The sequence below is a fragment of the Alligator mississippiensis genome, chromosome 8 (genome assembly GCF_030867095.1).
Source record: "Alligator mississippiensis isolate rAllMis1 chromosome 8, rAllMis1, whole genome shotgun sequence".
Classification (NCBI taxonomy): domain Eukaryota; kingdom Metazoa; phylum Chordata; order Crocodylia; family Alligatoridae; genus Alligator; species Alligator mississippiensis.
The window spans coordinates 64545240-64571932 of record NC_081831.1 but is presented as its reverse complement, the minus strand read 5'-3'; the positions used below and the strand labels follow the sequence as shown (position 1 = coordinate 64571932).

Genomic DNA, 26693 nt, shown 5'->3' with positions numbered 1-26693 from the left:
ATATTTAGGGGGAAAAACAAGAACGTATCCGCCCTTAGACTAAGTTTTGGGGTAAATTTTTCCAATGCACAAAAGTAACAAAGGACATGTCTATCTACATTGCCTGTGTGAAAAGTCCAGGAGAACAGCTCAGAAGCCTGTTCCACCCGCTTGCTCCAACTTGGGGTGTGTCAAAGGCTGGGACCTGAGCATATGCTCAAAGCTGCTTCCAGGCTGTCTATCAAGTCAGCTTCTTTGCATGTGCATAGGACTACACTAAACTAGCTGCCCTGCCCGTTTTGGGGCAGTTGGCTTATGCTTAGTGAGAGGAAGGATAAAGGGCATGCTTCAAAGTAGCACTCCTAGGCAACCAGGAGGCAGTGTAGACATGCCGTTAGGCTCCTAAGTTCAATTTAAAACTGGCTTGGATATTTAGGAGGCCAAGTCTTGGTGAAAGTCAACGGCACCTTGGCTTCTAAATGCCGAAGTCACCTTTAGGATCTTTGTCATTACATCACTCATATCTAGACCACAGACCTATTGTGCCTGGCCCCCTTAGATATACTCCTTGCTCTGCATGTGATAACCCTTCCCAAGTGAAAGCAGTGCAGCTACGTTCACATGGCACCAAGGGAAGGCTAATTAGCACTGCTGAGTTAGGCTGCCTCTAGCCTCATACAGATGTAGCTACAGTGCTTCTGCCTGGTGTAGTGTTGTCATCACAGCCTGGCTGGGGGTGCTGCTGTTGGCATGTTAAGCTTGCGATCTAGGCTGTAGGTGCTTTTGAAATGTTACCCTTGGTGCCAACCTAGACACCTAAATACATAGTTAAGCTCCCAAATATGTGTTGAGCTGCAGTTAACGAGCAATCAGCATGTCTGAATGTCAGACTTACATATATATATGTACATATCAAGCCTATATGTGGATTTAGCAGATCACTATTAGGTACCCATTTAGAAAATGGGTTATGCTCAAGCAGAATGTTGGTTTTCTCTTCTCATCTATTCATTTGGCCTTTCAACTTTTTTATACTACAGAATGTGTGAAAACCAAGGAATTCACATAATATGTAGATGCATTAGCTGTACCTTTTTCCATAGGTTTCATGGTCTCATTAAATACGATCGTTCCCTTAAACATCTCTAACAACTTAGGGGTTATTTTCCTCTGCTACTTGTCCAAGAAACAAAATGAACTGAAATGATCTTTTTTTTCCACCAAGAGCAAAACTGGGCTAAGATTCACAATTCCCAAATTCTTTTCTCTAGAAACATTTATACCAAGTTTTGAAGAGTAGATGCCAGTATTACTTAGCCTTGGAAGTAATTTCTGTTGGGGTAGTGGAGGAGATAAACTGGACCTCATTGCAAAAACTCAACAGTCTATAGCCAACGTGTTCCAAGCTTTCAGTTGTGTAGGCCAAAGAACTTCATTTTTATCAGATCCATGTGCAAAGCCCAAGAAAAAGATTCACACATGAAACCTATATGAGGAAAAGTAGAGGGAGGAATATACTTTCCTATCAAGACCCATAGTGCTTGCACAGGCCTTAAAATAGCCGCAGGGATGCAGCACTGTCTGTGGCCTATTTCACATATATTTTGGCTAGTGGAGCTGCATAGTAGCAGAACAAATGACCACTTCCTTGTCTCTCATCCAACTCCCCCACCTCTTCCCAACCTGTGTTACCCCAGGCAGTGCCTGCTTAGTGACACAGCCCCCTGGCATCCCCTTGCAAGATCCCCCCACAATCAGGACCCCTTGCACACAACAGTTCCATTGTGTTTGACATCTGCTTCTGCCTTCTGTAGACCTGAGAATTGGAGCCTGTGTGCACAATTCCATTATGGTGTTGGGGTATTTTGCCAGCTACAACTGTCCTGTTGAACTGTAGTGCTCCATGTACTGTTTGTTTATAATGTTCTGTATAAAACAACTCTTTGAACAGCCTTACTGAGAGGCTACGACCTGTTGAAGGTTGCCATTGTGCTGTAAGCCATTCATGGAAAGAGGAGGTGGAGGAGGTGGAGGGGGGAATAAAGAATTGGACATTTCCGAATGAGTCTGTGGGTCAGGAACGGGCATGGGGCTCACTGAGCCAGAGTCACTCTGCATAGAGCTGAGATTGCTGCCATCAAAATGAGTCATTTTCTTCTTCATTAATTTTCTCTCTTTGGCTCTGCGGTTCTGGAACCAGATTTTTACCTGCAGAGAAGCAAAGAAAGAGGTGTGTCAACAGCAAACAGAATGTAGGCTGAGCAGTTACCTAATCACTAGCACAGTGAAAATCAAACAGGTATTGATCATTTAGGAGGGAAATAGGAAGCTGTGTAACAGCCAATTTCTTTCTGAAAAACTTTAACACACATTTTAATGTATTAAATAGAATTAGTTTTTTAGTATTGCAGGATTTTTGGCATTTTTTGGCATCCTTGTCTGTTAATGTATTGGTACTAAGTGCAAAATCTAATGTAAATACTTGTACATTTTAATGTATTGGTGGTGTAAGAGTTTCTGTACACTGAAAAGAGATGTGGTGGTAATTCAGGTTGGGCCAAATTCTACCAGAGCCCAAATCCTGCCAGAGCCAATGGCCATGTGCCAGTTTTTCAGTACATGCAAATATATGCAAAAGTATGACTTTAGAACAAAGGCAGGAAAAGAACTTTTTATAGCACAATAAAAGGATGTAATTCACTGTCTCTCTCTCAGATGTATTCTTATGCTTCTCCTGATGTTCCTTCCTTCTTTGCCTGACTCCCTTGTTCTTTGTTTCCCCCCCCTCTTTCTGAGCTGCCCTACAAACAACTTCCTTGTCCACACTCTAATGCTCTCTCCACCCTCCACTTTTAGCTTCTCCCCTTATTTCTGCCTCCCTGGCTAGGGACATAAGTTACACAGAAGCCAGTTTAAGTGATCAGAAACTGGTTTAAACCTGTAACAGAACAGAAGTTCAGTGCACATAAACCAGCTTCAAAATGGCTGAAACTGGTTTAAGATAAACCTGGTTGAATGTAGTATCAGACTTAACTGATTTGGGTCAAACAGGCTTATGAAACTTCTGTCCCAGACCGCTTCCTGGTTCAAGTGAAATCAGAGTCCCTCAGCATCCCAGCATGCTTTCCAGCCCTGGGCTGGGCTGGGCTGGGCTGGGCTGGGCTGGACTGTCTGCCTGCTCCAGAGAGCAGGGCTGGCCCTGCCCCTCTGCTCTGAAGCTGGAGCAGTGAGGGCTGGCTGACAAGGCGGTGGGGGAAGGGGCAAGCCTGGCTGGGGATGACCCAACCCCAACAAACCCCAGCTAGGGTCTGGTGCTAGGGAGGAGGGATAAACACACCTTCCCCCACTCAAACTTACTGCTGGCTGCAATTGTGGACTACAAGTCCCATGGGCACCTGGAAGTAGGAAGAGGAAGTGATGAACAACCCTGCAGAGTCCTGCTGCTGTAATTGTGGATTGCAAATCCCAAAGGCCTCAGGAGCAGCAGCAAGAGGAAGTGAACACATAGCCAGAGAGCTGTGGTCTAGCACCATCCCCAGCTTCTGGCCTGGGCCACTGCAGGCATATGGCTGCATTTCCTGAATCAAAAGTAAATATCTGTTCACTCCTGTTTCAATTTAATCCGCATAGCTTAGACTAACCTACAAAGACTGAATCAATTCAGCCTCAGGCTTTTTGACTGTCTGTAGTCAGCCCCTGTAACAACAGGCTTGCATTTTGCCTTCTAGGTTTCCCATAGGTTAATTTGATTAGTCATAGCATGCTTAATTTTTTTTTGTCCCAACAGTGCATTCCGTAGTGTTGCTGTGTCCAATGAGATAACTCTTTTGTTTCAATTCAGCAGTGGCTGCATTTTAGTGGTGGCTCAAATACGGATCTTGTAACATTCATGAAGTATTCTGGGACCCCCCCTAGGTAAAATGTTGCTATACATATACAGGTTTCCCTTGCCAACTGCTGAGGTTAGGTTCCTGAAAGTTCCCATGGCTGGCAAAACTCTGGTTGGCAAGACAAAAGGCTTATGGGAAAAATGGCAGGTGCTGGGCTGATGCATGGCCATGGAAAACCATGGTTAATCATAACTGTGCACCGTTAGTGGGATCTTCAATCAGTCACACACCTTTATTTGTCTTAACTTTACATTTTCACTAAAGAACTTCTCCTGCCATCTATGCTATGCAGATACTTTTGGAGAAATAAGTGGACCCATATCTCCCAGTATCTCTGGCATTTCCCTGCCCCATCAATTATGTCTATTTACTCTGCCAGAACCACAAAATCTTACTCTATCTGGTACCATCTATGCATGTGCTTCTAGTTGGTACTGAGACTGACCCAAGTATCATCCATGCAATTACTAACTCTAATCTACGGGCATAACTAAGATGGTTAAGAGTTTTTTGGGGGTTTTCTTCCTTTTGTTTGTTTTTTACTGATATAGTTATACCTGGTACAATCCTCAATGTGGATGAAGTTATTTTAGTATAAAGTGGTCATATACCAATATAACATTGTATTTCATATGGAGATAAACTGCATCAGTATGAGAAATCCATCCTGGCAGTGGGGTTGGGAGAGGTAGTTAACCCTACTGGTATAGTTAAAGGAGTATATACAAGTATTTTGTATAAAGAAAGTTAAAATATGAAACTTAGGCCCCCTCTACATGTTACAGTCCAGGCACAATTAACTGCGTAATCACGCCTCAAGTTGTGATGCAGTTACACCTTCAGCCAATTAATGGCATGATAAAACAAGCAATAAGCTACAGGGTTATTCCACAAAAATGTGTAGTAACTCTGTAGCTTATTCTAATCATGTCATTATTTGAACGTGTGGCCTAGTGCTCCCCTGTAGCTGGGAGCCCCATCAAGTGGGGGACTGTCAGCCACAGGGGTGCATCACTCCCTTCTAGCCCTGCACTGACAAGGCTCACAGTGGTGGCTGCATCCTCAGCTGTGGGGCTCACAGAAGTGGCAGCATTCTCCCTGCAGCCTCCGCTGCAAGCCCTGTAGACCACATCAGCTGTGGGGCTCACCGTGGGGGCAGCACAGAGAACATTGTCCCCATTGTGAGTCCTGTCAGGTGTGGGGCTTGAAGTCACAGGAGCCAGTTCTGGGGAAGCCCGGGATCATGATTCCTGCACCAGTGATAAGATGTGATGAGATCTAATGCACAGTCCCACAATCACACCTCCTGCCATGCACATGATGTGACAGGAAGCATGATTTTGTGGATCATGCTTTGACCCCAAAGCACCTTTACCTGCACATGTAGAGGGGCACAAATAATTCAAATGGTTTATGACTGAATTTGTGTATCTATTCACATTGTTTGTCAAGGTACATGGCAATATTTTCAGATTAGAATGAGGCCCTCTCAATGGATTACTGCATCAAACATGCACAGATTTATTTCAAACCACAGATCTTTTGAACAGATCAACACTCACTGTTTAAAGTTCTGGAAATATTTTTCAGTTTTGAGTTGATATGAAACATTTTTCATTTACATTATCTGGAGAACATTCTCTCCTGCTTCCTGTTCAGCACTTTGAAACAGTTAGTGAACTCACCCTGAGCTAAGTAATTAATCTTCTTCATTAATGGAACTATGGAAGTCTAGTAAAAGTTGTATAGGTACTGAAGTAGGCTGAAATCCTATGCATCATTTAGGTGCCATGTAAGCCTGAGTTTGCCTAGTAATCAGCATTGTACCCAGACTCCTGGCAGCCCTGGGCGACCTTTTAGTACCTGTCCCCCCTTCACTAGAGATAATGATAATAATAATAAAATTACCATTTTTAGGCCCCCTTTCTGTCTGGGCCCTGGGCGGCTGCCCAGTTCACTTATGCCTGTGTCTCGCTCTGCTAGTAATGGCTTAAGTCAGTGATTCTCAACCAGGGTGCCTTGAGATTCTTTCAAGGATATTGTGGAGTGATACATAGTTGTTAGCACTGTTAGGTGTGCATACATAAAATACATAAGATACACAAGCTAAACCCAGAGATTTAAAGTAGGAATCAATAGTGTTAAAAACATCCGGACCTATTCTGGTCTTTCTGAATTTTTTGCAATAGAAGAATTGCTCTGTTTTTCAAAAAACAACTGAAAACTAAGAGCTGGCATTTTCTGATGGGGTGTCTTGATACTTTTGATACAAAGGGTGCCTTATATCTAAAAAGTTGGAGAACCACTGTTTTAAGTGATGCATGGATGTTATTCTGATTTTGGGCACAGGGGTATAGTTGATCTATGAGAGCAAGGCAAATACTGCAAAGACATTGCCATGATATTTGAACAAATTTCTTTTAGAAATTGAAGATTGTGTCAAATAGCTTTCTTCAACTGTTATCATAAAAAGTTTCATTTGCATGAATGATCATCAGATCAGTGAGTTGCAAGTGAATATTGCAGAATTTTCACAGAAGCAAATCTTAAGTGTATAGTCAAGAGCATAATAAAATGCAGATACCAGGAGTTCAATTAAGACAATAAGAGATAATACGTATATCATTTGACCTACTAACCAGTTAAAAAAAACCTGACTGGTCAATAATCAACCACTTGCAATGAACTCTTTGCTGAAGATCAAGAAATATTTTTGACACTTGGGTCCGTTTCTCCATTTCCTTACACCTTGTTTGTCATTTGTACCCAGAGGAAGGGAGTTCATCCTAGAGATAAAATGCTACATTTCCAATTTGGTGGCGTTTTATACTTTTAACTCTAAAAAGTGCATATGATTGGAGAATTAGGCATGTTATTCAGGGAATAATTTTGAATCATACTTGAGAAAATTGTGGCATGGCTGCATAGCATGCAAACAACAAAAGTGGAAATTGCTAATGATATAATCCAGTGGGAATTATCCATTGATCTCCATCAATAATACTCATCAATTTTTATTCCACTGCCTGTGTTCAGTGCATTGATTGAAGGAACCCCCCACATACCACGGTACAGAACAAATGCTAACCATGAAATAATTATTTGTACTGCTCTGTGGGAGATCCAGCTTGACTTCTTATCTCACTTGCTTGCTTCCGGGGCCAGCTGGGCTTGGAAGTGTTTTAGAGCCAGAGGCCATGTGCCCAGGCCCTTTGAGAGGAGGAGGAGGAGGCGCACAGGCTGTGAGTGCTGCAGGAGCAATGTACAGACATTGCAATTAGCTGATTGAGGAGTGTGACATTGATGGGTTCCAGAGCAACATGTATTCAGGTCTTGGACAGGATGGTGGTCTTGTAGGGCCTCATGAATAGAGAAAGAAATGGGGCAAATATGGAATGGGGACAGAGTCCTCCAGTAAATGTGAAGGGGAACTGGAGGGACATGTAAGTATTTTTCTTAATGTACATGCATTTGTCAGATGGAGTCAGTGGCTCTGTTTCTGCTAGGTTGAAGTCCTGGCCCCACTTAAATCTATAACAAAACTGTGGAATGAAGTCAGGTCAGGACTTTTCCCTGGGCTTTTTGGCTAAAAATTGCCACCGCTGTTCCCACTGGTTTAGCTCCATCAATGTAGACAAGGCTCCAAGATGCTGCTGGTGTTTTAAGGGTTGTTGGTTGCAGTCATGTTGGTTTAAAGACCTAGGCAGACATGGTTCTTTGGGTAGATGTGATATCTTTTATTAGACCAACTAAATATTTGGAAGGAATTGTTCTTTTAAATAGTTGCAAAAAATTGGGCCCAAAAGCTTGCAAAAAACAATTTTTCCAACTACTTAGTGGTCTAATAAAAACTATCACATCTATCCAAAGAACCTCATCTGCTGGTGTTTTAAGACCCCTTCAGCTATCCTTTCTTGGAGCAAATTAAACAACATTTTGCTTAAGATGCTGGCAGCTGCCAGTACCTAATCTGGACTTGTGTGTGCACCATTGTTATTGCAGGTAAAGCTTGGCTGTGATACTGTGAAATATAGAAATAATGCCCTATTAGGCTAGGGACAGAAATTACACATGGACTGGTATAAGTGTTTGGAAATCGGTTAAAATCTGTAACACAACAGAAATTCAGTGCTCATAAACTGGTTTCAAAATGGCTAAAACCAGTTTAAGATAAATCTGATGGATGTAGTATCAGACTGAACTGATTTAGGTTAAATCGGTTTATTGAACTTCTGTCCCTGATCTTATAGACAAGTACAATGCAACAGATCTCACACGGCTGAACAGGTCAGTGGTCTGCGTCACAATAGGCCAGCTGCACTGCTCCATACTTAGGGATGTTAGGATAGTCATGCTTTTAAGCAGTTTTCTTGTCTCCTGCGCAGTAATAATAAATGCATAGGAAATGCTGAATGTGTGACCCATACTCTACCTGTCTCTCGGAAAGTCTTAGGTTTGCAGCAAGTTCAGACTTCCTCCTGATAGTAATGTATCTGTTGTAATGAAATTCCTTCTCTAATTCTAATCTCTGATGATCTGTATAAACCACCCGGTACTTCTCTCTTGTTCTTGTTTTACCTGTTTTAAAAGAAAAAAAAAAGCATATGGCTTTGAGCTAGAGTTTTTAATTTCAGCAGCACAAAACACTTTCTTTTGAATTTGGAAAAAAAATGTTCCTGGACATTTTGTGCCTGATTCTTCTCTCACCTACCCCAGGGTAACCACTGACACGAGCAGAGCTGTTCTTGATTTACAGCACAGGAGACTTAGGCCACCAGCATTTAGTTTTGTTCTTAAACAAACAGATGACAAGCTGATGTTCTGACTTCTTTATCATCCCTTACATTATCATTTTGAGGGGAAGATGGGGTTAAGAACTGGGAGTCAGGAAATCTGGATTTTATTCCTGGTTCCAGCACAGACTTCCTGCATGACCATGGATGATCCACAGAACATTTTTACTGCTCAGTTCCTCTTTCTAAAATTGAGATGCTGATACCTATATCAAAGGGGGATGGTGGGGTGTATTTCACTGGCTGCAGTCCTCCAAAATCTCCTGCACTATTAATGTTATGAAAACAATAGCAGTAAGGGTTAGAGACACAGTATTATTATTTTAGTTTAATAGGTATCTCTTTTCTTCCTGGATTAAAAAAGGGAGACAAATTATGAGGGAGATAAACTATGGACATCAGTGCAAGAAATTTAAAAAAAAGCAATGGCTTTTCATGTAATAATAAGCAGAGAGAGAATGAGAGACAAATAATGCTTGATGTAGGATAATGGTCAGTGTCAAATCATAGTACCAATGTCTCTTTCACTGATTCCATTAGTACATCAAGTCTGGATGGAGGGCTATTGTTCTCAGAGCTATTGGTTGTAGCCGTGTTGGTCTAAGGACAGGCAGACAAGGTTCTTTGGGTAAATCCGGTATCTTTTATTAGACCAACTAATATAGTTGGAAAAGATCTTCTTTGCAAGCTTTTGGGTACAAACACCATTGAGTATTTGTACCCAAAAGCTTACAAAGCAGAAATCTTCTTTGCAAGCTTTCAGGTACAAACACGTAAGGGTGAATATTTGGGTGAAGATTTTTTCCAACTATATTCAAAAAGGGAGGAGAAAGAAATCTTCTTTGCAAGCTTTCAGGTGTAAACACCCTCAGTGAAAATGTTGGGTTTTTTTTTAATTCCTTGCACTAATGTCAATAGTCTGTCTCCCTCATAAATTATAATTTGTCACCCGTTTTAGACCCAGAAAGAAAACATACCCAAAAGCTTGCAAAGAAGATTTTTTCCAACTATATTAGTTGGTCTAATAAAAGATATTGGATTTACCCAAAGAATCTTGTCTGCCTAACTTCTCAGGGTAGCAGTGAAAAGGGGGAAAACTGCACACGCTGTCTTTGTTACCTGCCTTTCCTCTTTGTTGTTGCTGACATTCAGAGCTTCCCAGTTTCAGAAATTTACACCTTTTTAAAAGCAAGCTCTGATCAGAATCTGCCAAGGTCTGCAAGGCCTTAACAGCCAGCTTAAACAAAAGGTGTGTCAGAGCCTCCCTTACTCCAAGGTTTGCTAAAAAGTTGACAAAGGGTAGGTCACAGGCTTTCTAGGACCATTGTGCATCATGCTGACCAGCAGCATCTCATTGCTTTCTTGCACTCCCCTGTCTGACTGTGACCCTCTGTTGTCTCTTGTCCTATGCTTAAATTGTAAACTTTCCAGGGTAGGGAACATCATTGTTTCTTGTTTGCACAGCCCTCAGCACAGTGGGTCCCAGGCCATGATTGGGTCTTCTAGGTGCTATAGTAATAAAATTAATAAGCAAACAGCTCCCTTGAAAGTAATGTCCTGCATTATTCTGAAGGCCAGCTCCGGCCTGCAATCTAGAACAGCCTGCATCTGGGCTACCTCCTGGCCTTATTGGGTGTTCCTATCCTTATTGGATAAGACTTCTACCAAACTCTATGATTTTGGGAGAACTAACTACCAAACTAACGTGCACAACTGATGAAGGAGGTAACTAGTCTTCTTTTATGGGGTCACAATCTTAATGTAAGCACCAGCTGGGGATGCATGTGAAAGGGCAGAGAGATATGTATAGGTTTCCCTCGCCAACCACGGTTTTGCCAGCCATGGTTTTGAGTATCCATGCTTCAGAGAAAGAGGGGGGTACAATCTGGAAATAGCCTGCATGGCCCCCCTGGCCCTGCTCATGCCTCTCAGTGCTCCCACAGCCTTGCTGGTGCCCTTCACCCCCCACCCACAGCCCCTGCTCCCCCAGTCCTGCCGGTTTTGCCAACCACGGGAACTTTCAGGAACCTAACCCCTGTGTCTGGTGAGGGAAACCTGTAACTGATTTGCACTTACAGTTGTGAACATACCTGAATTTCAGGTGCATAGTCTCACAGCTGGCACTCTTCTTCTCCATGAAGCTGAATGGTCGGTAACTCCTGCTCCACATTTCCCCCTCCTCCCACCCCCTTTTAACTCCCCTATGACTTGGAATTGAAAGAGTTCCCACAGAACAGAAATCTGTGGACCACAAATCAAGCAGGTTCCTGAAATACTTTATCCTTTATTTCTGGGGCATGTCCTCACTGGTTCTGCTGCGAGAGAGCTTTCCCCAGCTCTGGAAGAAGAGGGAGGGTTTGACCCTAATAATACAATCAAAGATTCCAGAGTGAATAGCACTCCCCCATCCCTTGCACCTCAAATCTGTCCACTCAGAGGGGCAGCATATGAGAAATGTATTTTTCCCCTTCTTTCAACATCTGAAAATCAGTGTTGTCCAGACTGGGAATTTTTGGCCCATCAAGCTGGTCTTTAGAATGTGATTCCTTTGCAGCAGAGATTTTCTTGTTGACCTGTGTTTGTAGCACCCCGCTCCATGACAGGCAAAAAATAAATAGTTCACTGCAGAGAATAGATAATATTCTGCCTCTGGCTATGGATGACACTGATCCAACCAGTATGTCAGACATGCTTTCTGTGATCTTCCTGTTTCCCAGCCTGAAGAACAAGGTTCCATATTTTATATATTTGGTCCATTAGTCTGCACATTCTCTCAAGCTGGGTCCCTGAGCAAGAACTAAGTATTAATAATGGCAGACAACAACAACCTATACCCTTGTAAGTATTAATAATGGCATTTGAGTGGCATCTCTCAGCTTTCTTGAGCCACTGAATTTGTATAGTTTGGAGCCAGGCCAAACTCTTTCTGGCCAGGAAAAATTTTTTTGTCTGTATTTGTATTTGCTGTGCTTAATTAATATTTCCCCCACAAAGTTAACAGTACCGTGTGTCAAATTTGTACCATTCCCTGGAAAGGATTCTAACTCCCAGCTACTCTGAAATGATGGTAACTCCACCGAAGTCAACACAGTAAAACCAATGTCAAACTGTATCAAGAACAGAATCAACCTATTTGTGCTTATACCAATAGCCAAGTTAGAAGCTCTGTTAATTTTAAAATACTACGGTAAAAACGTAAGAGGTCCTGAACAAGAGTGGTTATTCAGTGTAGCCCACATAGGTATCAGTACGTTTGTTTTCATTTATTGGAAGTGTAAATTGTTTGTTTAACATATGGTCACCTGTGGTGCTTTAATGCCTTACTTGATATTTTTTAACTTCTTTTGATCTCTCTAGCCTGTGTTTTGCTTAGGGGTTTTTCCCCTTTAAATGTGAATTTGGGGTCATTCCCTGGAACAAAATGCCTAAAATGTTTCCCTAAACTCTCTATTGTGGTGTTAAGATGAAGTACACAAAAGAGCTACAAGGTGATCTTATCATGGACTCTATTCACATTCAGAAGCCATAAACAAATATCAGATCCTCCTTTTATCTCCAGAAACAAGAAGTAAGGCAAAGAGACACCTTTCAGTTTCTGATTTTAATTATCTGGAGAGGAATTTTCCTTTGCTTTCAGAACTGAAGCAGAAACTAAGTATATTTGCAAAACAAGAGTGCTTACTTCCCCATCCAACTTACTTATTATTATACAAGTACCTATCTGATTTCATTGTAGCTGTGATAATACAGTATGGTTCTGTTTTCAAGAAATGCAGAAGTTTTCAAGTCTAGTTAAGAAGGTTGCTTTACAAAAAAATTAAAAAGTAAGAACGAAATTCTGACTTACATGGTGGATCTGGGCTTGAATATTGTTGTTTTCCTACACATTCAGAATGATACCTACCAAACTATCAGTACTGAGATCTGCCAGGACTAAGAAAATGTGTGCAGTAGTTGCATAAAAATCTGTTTTATTAGGGCTCGATCCAATGTTCATTAGAGCTAGTTGGAATCTTTTCAATGGCAGTGGTTTCTCTCAGCCTTCTGGGGGATAAGAATTATGATTTATCACTTAAAAGGTGAAAAAGAAACTTTAAATTCAATCCTTTAGACAAATCTTGCTCACCTTACTCAGGTGAATAATGTCTCGGGATTCAGCCTTTTGTTAGTGGACTTTCTCTGGTCTAATTCTGGCCTGAATGGTATCATTGTAACCAGCCTGTAGGACCAGTTTTTACTGAAGACATTCTCTGTTGGAGGGACTGTATTATGTAAATTGTTTTTTCTTCAGTTGAACTACCAGAAGTTTACTAGGAGCTACCAGAAGTCAGAGGTGGGAAAGGTCTTAACCTACATTGTAATATACCCTCCAAGCAGTAATGCCTGGATTGTCTGGTTCTGAGAAGCAGTTTGAGAACAGAGAATTTTGCCCAAGATTCATTTTTACAAATTATGATAATCTGAAAGTGCTAATGGAATAATGGGCTTCACCTGACATTCATGGCTTACTCTACACCTTGCAAAAGGGTTTGTAACAGTTCTTCTGTGGGACCCCCACTTACTCTAGCAATCTTTGTGACTGGCCAGGGTTGAGTGGGGGGAAGGGAACAGCTTTCCCATTGGTCATAAAATTCACAGAGCATTTCTTCTGAAGACAATAAAGCTAGGAGAAGGCCTCTTTATTTGCTGTGAAAATCATCACCCTTTCCGGCAATATAACTCCTGAAGAAAAGAGGGAGAAGGAAGAGACAGGACTGCATATCAAAGCAAAAAGAAGTGTTAAAAGGGTCTGTTGCCTCAGTATGACAGATAGACCTCAAAACCTAAGACAATGTAGCTCAGGGAAGGAAAAAAAATACCCTCAGACCTCACAACTAGTTTACAAAGCAAAATAAATTAGCATTAGAACTGGCTCTGGCCTCTTTTTCATCCTCCATTCTTAACTGTTCAGGAGTGTCCTCCTGCCTCATGTGTGCTAACATCACTCAAAAAAATCTTGGATCTATCTATGTTCATGTAGATACCTATGTAGATGCTGCAGTGTCACATTAATTGTAGAGAGCCACAGTTACATGAATGAAAATTGTGCTGATCTGAGGGCACCTGAAATAAATGATAGAATAAAGGACAAATTCTGGCCTGCTGGTGGGTCTGAGCTACAGAGTTCAAATGTGCATAACTTCAGTACTGGGGGGGTTAGTGTCCGGATCCATCCATTGCACACAAATGGGGAATCTGCAAAACTCATATACAGACACAGTTTTGATTTTGCATATCTTCAGATTAGAATCCAGAAGTCTGCTTCACATTCCTCTAATGAGATACGCCTGGAGTTTCTTTAATATTTAATGATAGAAAGGGCAGAATGAATCCAAAGTGGATATTCTGAAATAGTTACAATGAAAATTCAGCTTCCTTTTATTTCAGAAGCAGTATATGGGCCCAGTCTGGCATATATGCTTGTGAGTAACTCAACCTCTGCAAAGAAGACCTTTTGAATTGAATAGTACTACCCATGAGTAAAACTACATGCATAAATGCTTCTAGGATCATGTTCTATGTTTGCATAGTATGTGAAACATTCTTTCCCTGTTCTGAAGATAACTTTTGTCCCTAGTAATATATTATCACTGTATATATTTGGGGAGATCCATGCCTAAAGGGAAAAAGCAGAATATTTGAGTTGAGACGTGTCATGTGACTAAGTGCAGGATTTTGCTCCCGGTTATGTTGGCTTGTCTGACCAGGCTTTTCTACTCGGGATCTCTTCTGATGTTTTGTGCCAGAACTCACTGGCCCAATTCTGTTCTTGGTTTTCCTAGTATAAACTTGGAGATACCACACTGAAGTAAGCCACATCAAATCCACTGGATCCATAGCAGAATTGCTCTCCATCTTTTCTCACCTTCCACTGCTGATTGGATGGGTCCCCTACTCAACATGTTGATTTTTGGATAGCAGAAGTGTGTAAACTGCTGAAAAAGGGATTTCTCCTAATGTGCTCCCTCCTTCATGACTGTAAGTCAAGAGAACAAGGGATGAATTGAAATCCCCACAAATACCCTGTAGGCATTCAGCACCTGGTCACTATGGGCCTTTAGGAGGAGGGCAGTTCCTTCCCATGGCATTTTTTCTCTTTCTAAAGATGCAAGGAATGGAGTTGCTGTGCTCTTCAAAGGCTAAGCAGTGTCCTTTGGCAAGCGTCAGCGATGTGAGCATGACATGTAGGATACTTGTCATAACCGGCGTGTGACCTGTCTTTTCAGAATAACAGTGTCATTGGACAAGCACGATATTGAAGTCATTGTGTACAGGAAGTGTCTAGCTCTGCCTTTAATCACTTTCCTTCCATCCCCTTTCTTATCCCATCATAAAACCCTGTGCCTCTTTTCTACTTTATGATAAGAAAGAGCCACCTCTTCTGCCCCACAGCTCTGTGACTAAATTCACATTGTTAATGAAACTGCCAGCGAAGTGAATTGTCACCAGTGTCTCAAAGCCTTGGTTTTGTTATGGTTTCAACTCAGTTTGTGAGAAAACACCACTGCTGCTTTCTCACAAAACCAGAAAGTGACGTTTCTGTCTCTTCTGCAAAAATACAAGGGAGCAATCTCTTCCTGGTAGATTTAATAGACGTTCGGGCCAGAGGGACCTTGGGAGATCATCAAGTCCGGCCCCCTGCCCCAGGGGCAGGAAGTCAGTAGCAATGAAACCCAAATGGGGTGAATTTTGGTATGGTCCAAACCACATTTTTTCAGTTTCCCCTGAAAATTTTCTCTTCAGTTTTCCCTTTGAATTCTTTGGAAAATGTGAGGAGAGCTGAAGGATGTATTGGGATCTTTGCCAGGGCTTTAAGGTGCCCTTTTGCTAGTTGACAGTTGCCTTGTCTGTCTTTGCCCCTTTGTGTGGTAACTTCGGAGCGGGAAGGGGCAACTGTGAGAGAGAAGGGCATAGCCCCAACTATATCCTGGGGTAAAAAAACTTGAATGTTTAATGCTCAAAATTTTTCCTCCTAGAAGTCTCTTCTGAGCCCTTCTCTGAAGTCCTAACATATTTTGCTTTCTTTTGTTTGTTCAACCCCTTAAACAGTGCAATGACCAAGCACTCAGTCCAAATGTTGCCAGTGGGTATAAATCTGGGCCCCACCGCACTCCAATCCCAAAGCACCTAGGAGAGGGGATTATAAACCAAAGGAAATATATCCTTCAACCTGAAAATGGTGGACTAAAGTAATGCGTTACTAAAGTAGCACCACCAAACTGACAAGCCAGTCCCTGATGCTGCATCCTGAGAAGCATCTTTTCCACTGGTTTAAACTGGAATAATTCAGTTGATTTCACCTTTTCCCACCTAAGAACCTGGTCTTAATTGTTGTTAAAATTGTACTAGCTGCAATTTTTTTTTCTTTATTTCCATGCAAATTGTAACAACAAGAAAGAAGAACAGTGGTGGAAAGACATCCAGGGAATAAGACAATAATAGAGAATGGGTAATAGGTTGTCCTTCAGCACTTGTCAGGTCAAGAGGGCAGAAAACGACAGTGAGAGAAGCCCACTGTAAAAATCATTGTAGGTGGAGAATTTGTTCCATATTAGGGCTCCTGCCGGTAGTCCTTATTCACAGACATGACGGCTCCTGTGAGTAATCCTAATGCAAGTAGCTCTGCTGAGTTCCAAGGGAATTATTAATGGGAGCAATCCTTGTAGACTTGCAAGATTATCTTGCATTAATATTCATTGACTGTATTCAATTCATCTAATTTATTTTGGCTTCTGGCTGAGTGACCATGGGCAAGTTGGCTCTTGAACTTTAGTTTTTTTCCTTTGTAAAAAAGGGGCAACAGTACTTGGGACAGCTAATTTGACAATGGGCTTGATTCTGGGGTCCTTATATAGGCAAGCTTTTACTGAAATCATCATAGTTTTGCTGAACAAACAAAATAGTGATGGATCAGACTTAATATTTGTACAGGGCTCGGAGGGTGTAAACTGCAGTGGGTTTCCTCCTAAAGAATGGTGTGCACTATGATCTGGCAAACATTTAAGAATTTGCAACTGGCTTACTAAATGGGAAATTCTCCTGTATCTCACTTGAACTCACACTTACATGCATAGGACCTATGGATGTTAAGGATGGTAGTTAAACAAGTTTAATCCTGATGGAAAACTTGGGAACAATTTGTTCCTTTTAAAAGCAGGATGAGAAGCTTGAAGAGAATGAGGGCTAGGAGCAGCACCCTCCCTAGTGAAATGGCTGTTGTGGCTAGCTGAGCTTTCCAGAATTAAAAATTCAATAGCAGAGAGAATAGGCAATAGGAAAAACTTGCTGTTTTGACATTATTGCTCAGAAGGAAGGATTTCTCTTGTTAGGCCTGATCCAATACCCAGTTAAGTCAGTAGAAAGGCTCCCACGGCATTCAGTGCCCCTTTGGTTGACTTTTAGGCATTTGAATAAGAATCACCTTTGTAGGGTCTGATCCTATGAGATGCTGAGCACCTTCAGCTCCTTTTGAGCTCCTAAAAGTTGAGGGCCTCATCAGAGCAGGCAGTACAGAATGGAAAGGTGTGAGCACTTCACACCCGTGCTTCCTGCTGCAGGCTCTGCACCTTGCAAGACTTAGAGCTGTCAGGGCTAGTATGAAAGAGCGCAGGTCATGCTATTAGGTGGGCAGTGACAAGGTTCTTGTTCTTTACACGTGTAATACAGTGCCCACCAGGTGAGAAGGCTGCATGGGCAGGTAAGGAGATGGGATCTGCTTAGGAGATGAAGGCTGCCCGGAAGAGTTTGTAGTCCAAAATGATAGGTATGAAAATGTAGGAGGAATGGAGGATAAGAGCTGAAAAGCAGGGAGGAGGAGGGGGGCATTTTATTTGGAGGAGGTTTTCTGCCATTTGGCTCATGAGCTCCAAATCTTTGTGCTCTGTATCCTTGATGTGCATTTCTTCACATTTAAAAGAGGATGGATTGTTACTTGGAAGACATAGCATCTCTTTTAGATGTGTGGGTCTGTGCTTTGGTAGCTGGAGAGTGCTGGATGTGCAGGAAGGAACTGATTTTAAAAACACCTGGTGCATAACCTCATGTTTTAAGGACTTAAAATGGTAATATCCTCACTCACCCCCCCTACTACATAAATTCTCCCATTCAGTTCAGGTGTCTTAAACATGATAAAAAAGACTATTCAGCCTAGGTAGGTCTGCTGCAGTTTGGCCCTAGAAGATCAGATGCACCATTTTAATGTAGGGTTTTCTGTATTTCTTCCATTTGATTATTTAGGATATTGTTTGGTTTTATTTTCCCTTCAGAAATTCAAATCCTGGTTAAATTTAAAGCATTGTTTACAGAGTGCAAAAGACAAAGGCTGGGAAAAGGGAAGAAAGAAATCCCCTGCAGTGTAGCTGAAAGACTTGAGCACTAAACAGGTACTGAGAACCCTTGATTCCTACTGGGCAAAATGGGAGTAGAGGGTACTCAGCACCTCACAGGGTATGCTGCTTTCACACACAGTTTTGCCTCGGTTCTTCCCAGGCAGCCTTTTGGTTTTGTTTCCTCTCCCCTGATGGTTGTGTTTTGATTTAGGGATATTTAATAGGCAAACTGTGCTAATTTTGTTGCCTTGTTTCATTCCGTCATCAAACAGAACCTTTTCCTAGGGTTTGGGGATTAATTTTTACCTGTTATATGGTTATTGTTACCTATTACTTTTACCTACTCAATTTTTTACTGAATCAGATTGACCTGCTAAGGTATTTGATTGGTTGTGTAACTAGGGGTTTCAGTGTTCCTTCCTGTGATAAGACAACTGAAACAAACCTTTCCTTATCTATTCACTTTTAAAACATTAATATTTTAAAAAGGAGCTATGGTGTTGACTTTTTTCTGGACGCATGATCCTTATCCTTGCTCAGTTAACTTCAATTTGTCATCCTACCTGAGAAAGATCTTCAGGTTTCAAGAAATAATTTTCAGTGTAAAGCCTTGGTTTTGGCATCTGTGCTAAATGTATATTTTGGTTTGCATTTTGTCATGCTTACTTTAAAACTGGAGGACAGTTAATAAGGAAAGTAAAAATCAGGGCTTTAACGCTATTTTTTGTTGTTTTTTTCCCCTGGAAATACACTGGCAAATCTCATTTAAATCATACAATTTAGAAATTCAGCCAAGATGTTGCACATTTCATAACAAGTGAGGTCACTTCAGTGCACTGAGCATTTTCTTTTCCTTTAGAAGCTGATTTTTCTTTTGCCCCAATATCAGATATCAGGAATGGCAATGTAATAAACCATGTGATCAAAGATATCATGCAGGAGTAGAATCACTACTTAATGGATAGCAAGAAAATCTGTAAGAAAAATCAGGATTCTCATTCTCCCTAACCCCCAGTGCCCACATACCTGTGGAAGTAGATTGCACCGTTTTCCGCATCCATTCATAAGAGCTGTGCCTTTGAGGGTTGGGAGAGATTTGCTCCGTGTTAATTGTATCTACAGGAGGTAAAACCCCAGATCCAGTAGGATGGAGAGAGTTGTAATCAGTAGAACTGTAGGAAACCTGCCCAGGAGAGGAGCCATTGATCTGTGCAGCAGTAACTGTGCTGGAGGGTCCGGGCCCATAGGCATTCCAATCCTCTCTTTGTGGGCCATAGTGAGATCCCCAGGTTCCTGAAGTTTGTCCATGGTTGTCCATACTTGGCACATGATGATATCCCATATAATCTGAGTAGGGTGGCGTAGAGACAAAGTTTTGCACTGGCAGGTTGTTATTGTTGCACCTTGCAGATCCCGGATACATGCTGGCTTCTTTATCCAAGAGATAACCCACATACATGATGCTCATAGCCCGGCTGTGTCTTGCCAGGACATCCTGCTCCTTGCAGTGGTTGTTTGATCTCTTCCCCCTCCTCTTTCTTTCTCTCTCTCTTTTCTAGTCCTAGCTGGCTCTATAAATGACTCATGCTAGCCCTGATGTCCCTTTACTACACATGATTAACAATGGTGTTACCAGGTGCTGGTGGTAACAGTTTACTAAGGTTCTGCCTGATGTCACAGATAACTGCCTGCCCCAAAATTACATTTGCATTCAAATGAAGGGCTGACCATGCAGGCAACCCCACCTTGCTGCTAGTTCTGGTGCTTCCTTTCTCACAGATTCTTTATGTATGCCATCCTGGTCCTATCCTCTTTAAATGCACTCTGACCTGCCTTGGTTTTGGCGCCATGTCACACGCACACAACCAGTAATGGTTTAGAAAGCTAACAAAATAAGTTAGTTGAGCAGTAAGTAGTTCCTAAGGGAAATTTTACATGGCAACACTGAAAAATATAGAAAAATAGCATCAAGGAAACCCCACACCTCATCTTATCATTCCTTATTTCTTTTGTGCCTATACTGTGCTAAGCACTCTGAAGAGAGGAATATAAGAATATAGGTCTGTGCTTCAAGGAGCTCGGTCAGAATCTGAATTCAGGTTCCAAGTTCTGTTTGCCTAGTACTTGATACCTGCCAGTTCCAGAGCCATTTTTATGTTCTGGTAGAGCCAGAATTTTCAATATTAAAAATATTTTCATACTGAAAACTAAAAAGTAGATTATGCAGTTCTGACTCAGGGTGATTAAGCACTTGCTCACACAAGCAGCCCTATTGACTTCAACCCTTCTTTATATTGGTGAGCACCTACAAACCACAGCAGCCCTATTAATTTTAAGCTATATTTACATCATCAAGGGCACACACAAGATGTCTCCATCCTATAGCAAGCATCTACTACTTACAGGGGAAGGCTCAGCATTAATGAGTGTACTGGTGGGGGTAAGTACTTTTCAAAATGAATCAGGATTCTGCGATTATCTTTAAAGTTTAATTGAAAGAGAGTCTGTTCTGATTGAGGACCCCAAAATGGTTAATTCCCTGCCCCCCCACCTTGTAACTGTTTGCCAAATGGAAATATCTTATCTGTAATGACCCTGAACAAATTCAGTTTTAATACTCTTTGGGGGTCAGATCCTGCTACCTTTACTCTCACTGGGCACATCTACATGAGATGTTTACTGTTGTGTGGACTAATTAGCTCTGCAGTAAATGTCTCTCTTTACATGTGCGACCCTATTAGGCTGCAGGACACTACTAAACTCTGTAGGAGGTTAGTACTTGTAAATATAAGTACTATCCTGTTGCAGAGATTTTTTTCTCCGTAGTACTACATGTGTAGACACTGATGTGGCTGGCTGGGGTACAAGGGTGCTTCAGTGTGAGGGCTGCCTGTTAGCTAGCCCTGCAGTGGAGCATCCTTGTGACCCACCCAGCCCCTCTGCAGCACAAGGTGCATTGGAGCAGTCCTGGGCTGGCAGGATGCCTTCCCTCCCCCCAGTTCCCTGTCAGCTGGGGCTGCTCTGACATAGGTCAACAATCTGTGGTCCTGGGTACACGTGTAAACTTGGTGCCAAAGAGCAATAAACTCTGGCATGAATATGTAGGTGTAGACATGCCTCCATGAGCATATATAAAGTAAAGCAGAATCCAGCTTTTTATCTTTAAGAAAAAAGTGGTAGCTGCTTCCTGTTCATGAACATGAACAAATCATGCTGGGATTAATGGAGATAAAACATGCAATAAAAATTCCACTTTTAATTTCTAAGGGGCTTATAATCAATAGTGAGGGAGAGAGGGTAGTTTTTTTAAAGAGGTAGACACCTTGGCACTGTCTTGGCATGTAACTGTGTCCTATTTCAGATTTTGAGAAAATCCTTCTAATAATGTGATACTTAACTGCACCTTTATTAATGAGCTGACAAGTTAAATGGATATTTTTGTTAAACAGGTGCAAAGTATAATGATCTCTTTCTTTGTTCAGAGGTGCATTTTTTCTTTAAGGGTCTTTTGCACTTTGACACCATTTAACCAGGCCCCCCATGCTGGTTCCCAGAAGGAAGAAGTCTCTTCACACACCTGACAGCACTACTCTGTTTCCTCTCCTGAGACAGGAACATCCTTATGTTGTGGTCACATTAGGCCTAGTAGCTGTATTTGTGGGAATTGTTTTAGGACATGATAGTAAAGCTGGGGAAAAGGTGCAGACTTTTTTTCCATCAATATCTGTTAATGTTTTCCAGTGGTTTTCTTTGCCTCTTTGCTCTATGCTTCCCATGAATGTTTGCTGGATGCAGTTTTACTGGCATGATGGTTGAAAGGGTCCTTTTAAACCAATACAAGGGAATGTTTGCAGAACCTGAAGCTTGCATTTGCACAAACAAGGATTTAGTGCCTGATGTGCTTGTAAGTTCAGTCAGTCATTATTTGCAGCCCTGTGGCTCATCTTACTAATCAAAACAAACCAGTACCTTTCACACGCTAAATAGTTGTTCTTAGTCAATCCAGAATTAAAATAAAATTACATAAGCTTTTGAATAATGAACATAATTGAAGTAAATGAAATACAGATGCTTTAAGGACCACCAACTTGTGTATAAGTGGCAGCTGCCTGATCATGTGATGATACAACTTCTGACCCAGGAGGACAGGCATATCAATGAGATGTCACATTGGTGTCAGAGCTCGCTGCATGAATTGGGACCATCATTTCAGACCTGCTTGTATTAGATGACTGAAGCCATTCTACAGCTGTGATGTTAAATTCTTTGGTGTTCTAGCATAGTGCAACGCCATAGAAGTCATTCATCTGTACAGAATATGTTTAAAATTCAGTTTGATTTTTGTCTGTACTAGCAGGATGAATCCATACTGATCTTTCTTTATAATTACTTCTCTCTCTTGGTTTTTTATTTTTTTTTTTTGACGTGTCCATCACTGTAGTATCTCTGTGCTCTGTGATTTAAACCCACAACTCCTTTCATAGAGTTTTCCAATACATTTTATTCACCCTTACCATGGAAACAAACTTGATGTGTGATAATTGTGGGTGCTTAACAACTGCCAGACCTGGAGTGAAATGGTTATTAGAAAAGACTTATCATTCATTGTAGTAATTTTATTTTAGTTACCTACCTTTCAAAATACTAATTTGTTCTAAAACTTCTCTCCTTATAAAACTACACACACACAAACTCCCTCAAATGCAGATGTAACTATAAATCACCCACAGGAAGAAGTAGCAGTTGTTGTGGAATTCATTTACAGTACCACCAGTCCTAGCCCTCCAGCAATCTGGAAACCGCTTTCATTAGGTTTGTTCAACATTACAGCCTTGTAACCCTTAGGAATATAGTGCAGTAACGGCCCAAAATATAGTAGGCATGATGGGACTTGGCAACATAATTTGCATCTTGATCTGCTGAGCCTCAGTGTTCAGGAATGTTTGGATCACTGCTCTCTACCAACACCACAATTCTCAACACAGTCATAACACTACTGAGAGAGAGCTGACTTTCACCCTTATTATTTAATAATACAGTATGCTTTTCTGCAGAGAAATCTTTTGCATTTGTGCTGGAAGAAGACAACATTGTGCCTAGACAGTACTTATTAAATCATTCTTTTAGGAAAGTCTTCTAGAATACTAAATAAAGACATGATAATAGAGCTGGGTGCAAGGTGCAAACTATTTTCCATGAATATCTTTCAAAATTTTTCAATGATTCACTTTGTCCCTTTACACTTTGCTTCTTCTGAATGTTTGTAGGATGAAGTTTTACTGGCATATAATAAATAATAATACTCCTTGAATTGGTACACTTTGGGTGCATCTACACCTGCATTTACATCACGTTAAATTTACTGCACAGTAAGCGGGTTTATGCTGGTGTCTACATGTGCAGGCATTAAAGCGCAGTAACGCTGTGTGCGGATTGACTTGGGATTAAAGTTAGTCCCAAATCAATCCACACATGCACTGTTACTGTGCAGTAAGGTGTCTACACGTGCGTTACTGCACAGTAACTAATTGGGTGTAAATATTATACCCAAGCAGCATAAGTCACCACATTTACTGAACAGTATGGGTGTGCATGTGTAGATGCCACCCGTACTGCTCAGTAATTTTCAGTTACTGTGCAGGAATTTTGGTTACTGTGCAGTAAATGTGTGTTTAGACGTGCCCTTTGATTATTCTGGTTAACGTTGACTTAAATGCTACTGGTGGATTACTTGCTATACTGATGTGTAAGGAGACTATTTCCACATTACTTATGGATTTGGTATTGGTATAGTAGGTAAAGGAAGTGGTATACAACATATGACTTCTGAGCTGACACTATCCTTTTAATACTATAACTCTCTTGGACAATGTGTTGTGAGGCTGGCTAGGGAAGCTTTGAATTCTTGGGATCCTATTACTCCAGCTATTGTTATCATTACTTGAATCTGCCCCTATTGTGCTATACCATCTCCAGACATGGAGGTGTCTCTTTGTTTCTCTGACATGGGACATTTTAGATAAATAAAAATCAAAATGTTATTGTAGAATCTGATCCAGGGTCACATACTAGTGATTTTAGAATTGAGTTGCTCTTCATATTTTCCAGAAACAATTAGGCCTATGCGAAGCAGCTAGTATTCACTTTGGATTTGGATTCAGCCAATTGGGGAACAGTGATTCAATTTGGTGATTGGAATCATTGTCCCAAATCGATTCAGCCAAATCTGATTCAGAGATTTGGCCACTGCTGAATCAGCTGAATCTTCTAATCAAACAGGCCCCATCCTCCACCCACTCTCCCAGCCCCGTCAATGGCTGCCCCAGGATCCCAGCACTTAAAAAAAAAAAAAAAAAAGCCCCGCATTCACCAGCTCTTGCCAGGTAAGGGAGTGATCCCTGCTGCCCCCCACTGCTCTGCATGTGAGGGCTCTGCCATGAGCCCCCAAAGCTCCTGATGGCCACTGCAGCAGCCTATGAGTGTGGGGCTTTATTTATTTTTTTATGCGCCAGGATGCTGGGGCCAGGTGAGGCAGCCATTGATGGGGCAGGGAGAGCGGGCACTCAAGGGGGCTGGGGGAGCAGGCAGGGGATGGGGCCTAGTAGGGGTCTCTCCATGATCCCTTCCACCCCACCCCCCTGCCCCCTACTTACTGGCACAGAGTCTAGGTCCAGTTCCTTGCAGCAGCGAGTGGGGACAGCCCGAATCACCAAATCTCTGAATCTTCTCCGAAGCTTTTCTGAATTGATTCAGAGGCTTCAAATCAATTTGGACCTTTTTTATTGGTCTCTTGATTCAATTTGAGTCAAATCTCCTCCAAATTGAATCAGCAACTGAAGCTTTGCACAGCCCTAGAAAGAATTACGTTTTTAACCAGTGTCTTGTTTTTATTATAGCTTTGCTGTCATCCTAAAGTTATAAGGCAAGGTAGAGATGCATATTACAGACTAACAAAATCAGAGATGCATAAGGTTTCATGAGATGGAGTTCACTTTATCAGATGCTGACATCAGATTAACACAGCTAACTACATCTCTCTGCTTAAAGATATAGTGATGATGGCATGGGGTCTTGCTAATTGATATCACCATCTGGATGAATACAAAAACATAGTAATTCTTCAGTCAGTTTCCCTTCTGAGGAAACTTAGCAGGGAAAATTGATAAGAGGTCTTCATATGCTTAATTTATGCTTCATGTACTTAATCTATGCAGTATGTGGAACTGCCTTCTTTGTATCACACATTTTCTCAGCAAATCAATGCTTTTCTCTATTATGAAAATAACTGCCCATTTTACTTGGTGGGAGTTATGGTGGTTTCTACTTTCTGATATGGTTTTACAACAGAACTCTTGGTATCAAGCATGGAAAACAGCTTATATTGACAAATGCATCGATTTGTGTAAGTCTTGTTTTTTTCTGTTTCTTTGTTGTGTCTAACACTCATTCTTTCATTTTGTGTTAGAGATATTAATCTCTGGGGAGATGTGTAGACATAGATATGGATTTTCATATTAGCAAAAATCACTTAATGTGACATTTTTTGAAAATCTACTATACTGGGAAAGGTTTGATTTAAGACTAAAGTTTGATTTAAAACTACTAATATTTGTTAGCAAAGGGAAAACAAAAAAAGTGAAGATAATTAAGCAGGAAATTGAATCAGTTCTTCCTTTGTAGGAACTCACTTCTACTCCATGGACTGTGTATAAAACAAAATTGTGAATTTGTAGAGTTTATATCATTCTACGATTTCTACAATAATTCTACAATATTATTAGAATACATTGTAGCATTCATAACAGTGAGAACCATAGTTCACTGCACACAGGTTATAGACATATGCACAATTTACCTTGGCGTAAAATAGGATAAAACTTTGCTGCACCACAGTTATTCAATGGTAATTTCCTGTTCCCTTTCAGTGATGGTTTAACTACCATGGTTTAACTGCCACTTACCATGGGATAAGAATGTGTACATGGGGCATTACTGTGTGAGCGTTACCCAGAGAGAATCAACAAATAAAGGTTTTATAGCACACTTGAGGTATCAGCATTTCTGTGACTTGATCTTCATAGATTCATAGATTGTAAGGGGCTGGAAGGTACCTCGCAAGATCATCAGGTCCAGCACCCCTGTACTAGGCAGGAAAGACAATTGGGGTCAGGTGACCCCAGCAAAGTGACCATCCAGTCTCCTCTTGAAGATTTTTAGTGTAGATGATTGTACCACCTCTGGAGGGAGTTTATTCCACAGTCTGGAGACCCTAGCTGTGAAGAAGTTTTTCCTAGTGTTAAGCCTGGAACCGTCTTCCAGGAGTTTGTGGCAATAACTCCTGTTTTTTCCCAAGGGTGCCCTGGTGAACAGTTGTTTGCTGAGCCCTTGATGCAGTCTCCTGATCATAGCAGTAAGTTCCTATCAAGTCTCCTCTCAGCCTTCTCTTTTTTAGGCTGAAGAGACCCAAGCTTTTCCTCATATGGCTCAGCCTTTCCTCGTATGGCTTGCCTTGCAAGACTCTGATCATACGGGTGATTCTTCTCTGGACTGTCTCAAGTTTTTCCACATCCTTGTTGAATTACGGTGCCCAGACCTGTATGCAGTACTCCAGCTGCAGTCTCACCAATGCTGAGTCAAGCGAAAGAATAACTTCCTTGGTTTTG

The 26693-nt window shown here is 41.4% G+C and overlaps 1 protein-coding gene across 1 annotated transcript; it reads right to left on the bottom strand.

Annotated features, from left to right (window-relative positions):
• Nucleotides 1–1932: 1932 nt before the first annotated feature.
• On the bottom strand, nucleotides 1933–19489 carry LOC102561231 (homeobox protein CDX-1). Its single transcript, XM_006263662.1, has 3 exons — nucleotides 19057–19489; nucleotides 8302–8447; nucleotides 1933–2187 (listed from the first exon to the last, which is right to left on the bottom strand). The coding sequence occupies exons 1-3, from the start codon at nucleotides 19487–19489 to the stop codon at nucleotides 1933–1935; spliced, it is 834 nt and encodes a 277-aa protein (XP_006263724.1).
• Nucleotides 19490–26693: the final 7204 nt, after the last annotated feature.